The sequence below is a fragment of the Zea mays genome, chromosome 6 (assembly GCF_902167145.1).
Source record: "Zea mays cultivar B73 chromosome 6, Zm-B73-REFERENCE-NAM-5.0, whole genome shotgun sequence".
Classification (NCBI taxonomy): domain Eukaryota; kingdom Viridiplantae; phylum Streptophyta; class Magnoliopsida; order Poales; family Poaceae; genus Zea; species Zea mays.
The window spans coordinates 87,522,407-87,524,346 of record NC_050101.1 but is presented as its reverse complement, the minus strand read 5'-3'; the positions used below and the strand labels follow the sequence as shown (position 1 = coordinate 87,524,346).

The following is a 1,940-nucleotide window of genomic DNA, read 5'->3' as shown; positions in this document are numbered from 1 at the left end:
TCTAGTCCTCATAGATTTGTCTATAAGTCAATAGTAAATGTAAAGGGCATGACTGTAATTTCTCACAGGCTGCGTCATGTGCCTATAAATAGATGAACAGTACCCCGTACTGTTCACGCTGACTTGTACTTGCTTTTGCGTCACGCTTGTACTTTTTGCCTTCTATCAAGTCAAAGGTACATGTGTAATTCAATATTGTATCTGTTTTTTTAGAATAATATAATGATAATGAATTAATAATGTTATGTGATTGCTTATCTTGCCTCTTATATTTCATATGCTTCTTCTTTTTAGCATATATCGCGTTGATGAAGGTATGTCCTTCATAACCTTCGTCTGAAGATCATTATATTCTAAGGAAAATAATGCTTCGAAGGACGAATAACATTAACATTTAACATTTTGTGTTGCCTTGTTCTTAATTCATAGCATTTGAGAATAAGTCCCAACAGTGGACAACATACATATAGATGAAAATCCTGCATACATGCTTACAAAGCCATTATATAATAACAACTTCAAGTATTATCTTGACTTGGTAGGTGTTCGTGGAGCTTAGCACCCTAGTGGTGTTTGGAGAAATAGTTTTATAGATTTAGCGTCAAGGAGATATTTGTTGGATAAGAGGATATGACCCTATATCTATCTGCTTTGCCTATATAAATAGTCTCTCTTGTATCATGAACAACACACCACATAATAGGTCTGTTTTCCCGTTGTTTTTTTGCTTCTCCACATTACGAGAGTTTTTTCCACTTTTCCCCACCAAACTATGACTCTAACAATTGAAAAATAATAATGTGAATTGATGTCATATTCAGTGGAACATGCAAATATGTTTAATTATTCTGAAATCTCTCGTTGCGACCTGCTCAACAGAACTTCGCACGCGCTGCAGCTAGCGACACGACAAAGGGGCACGGTGACGCAAACTGCACAAGTGTGCATTCTTTCTGCAACACGAAGCGCGCGTGAATGAACCCGGTAACTACGTACCTCGGGCGTCGGATGCACCTATGCCCGAAAGTGAAACCACCAGAAAGTGATGACTGCAACACAATTACACAGAACACACCAAGCTGTGCTCATCGCTTTCACCGTCGTTAGCGGAACCATGATGATGAGTCAAGCAATCTATGCATACGTCACCGTTTGCCGGAATCCATCACCGGCGGGAGCGGCGGGCGTCGTCGTTGGCGCGCTCGCACTCGTCGATCCACTCGTGGTAGATGTCAGTGGGCGCGGTCAGGTTGTGGGGGACGGTGCAGTAACTCTCCTCGCAGATGAGGCACGACGCCTCCGCGTAACCCAGCTTGAGGTCGATGAGGCACTTGACGCTCTCCGGGTGATTGCAGAACGGGCACGTGAAGACCTTCTCCAGTTTCGGCGCCTTTTTTGGCTGCGCCGCCAGCTTGGAGCTCCTCGACTTCCTCTTCCCCATCGACGACGTATGGCTGGCGACGAGCTAGGCTAGCTGGACAATGGGACGGGCGAGTTGATTTGCAGCTCACTGCTTGTGTTTGAGACGCGCGCAGCGCGCTGGACTGGAGAAGGACGGGACGAAAGCAGCGGGTCGCGCCGCGTTTGGTCATCGAATTTATGGAGCTCGACGCAAGGCCTCGTTCACTTCGTCGCAATCGCTGCTGGCTGCTGCCTATTGGGCGTCGAAACGGGATGAATTGGGCCACGCACCGTTGAGCCTTTGGACACACAGAGTGGACGGTGGCCCACGGTTTGGCGAGTCCAGTTTTCTGCCACCCACCAAATTAAAGGTAACATTTTCCTTTTTTATTGAAAAATAACTGATTTGTAGTTATGGGTAGAGCGGTAAGGACCTTTACATAATTCTTCTATTTTTTTACAAATCAGTATCTGCTGTTCGTCTTGAGGGCGCCAGGGAACTGTCGCTCGTTGGTCGGGCGGCAGATCTCTACAGCACG

At 46.0% G+C, this 1,940-nt stretch overlaps 1 protein-coding gene across 1 annotated transcript; it reads right to left on the bottom strand.

Annotated features, from left to right (window-relative positions):
- Positions 1 to 783: 783 nt before the first annotated feature.
- Positions 784 to 1,641, bottom strand: LOC103629520 (transcription elongation factor 1 homolog). Its single transcript, XM_008650615.3, has one exon. It carries the CDS (start codon positions 1,439 to 1,441, stop codon positions 1,166 to 1,168), a length of 276 nt encoding a protein of 91 aa, XP_008648837.1. The 5' UTR covers positions 1,442 to 1,641; the 3' UTR covers positions 784 to 1,165.
- Between the last annotated feature and the right edge of the window lie 299 nt (positions 1,642 to 1,940).

What these genes read in the sequence shown, in the direction of transcription:
- LOC103629520 (XM_008650615.3), bottom strand. Translation starts at nt 1,441, where the DNA reads ATGGGGAAGAGGAAGTCGAGGAGCTCCAAGCTGGCGGCGCAGCCAAAA.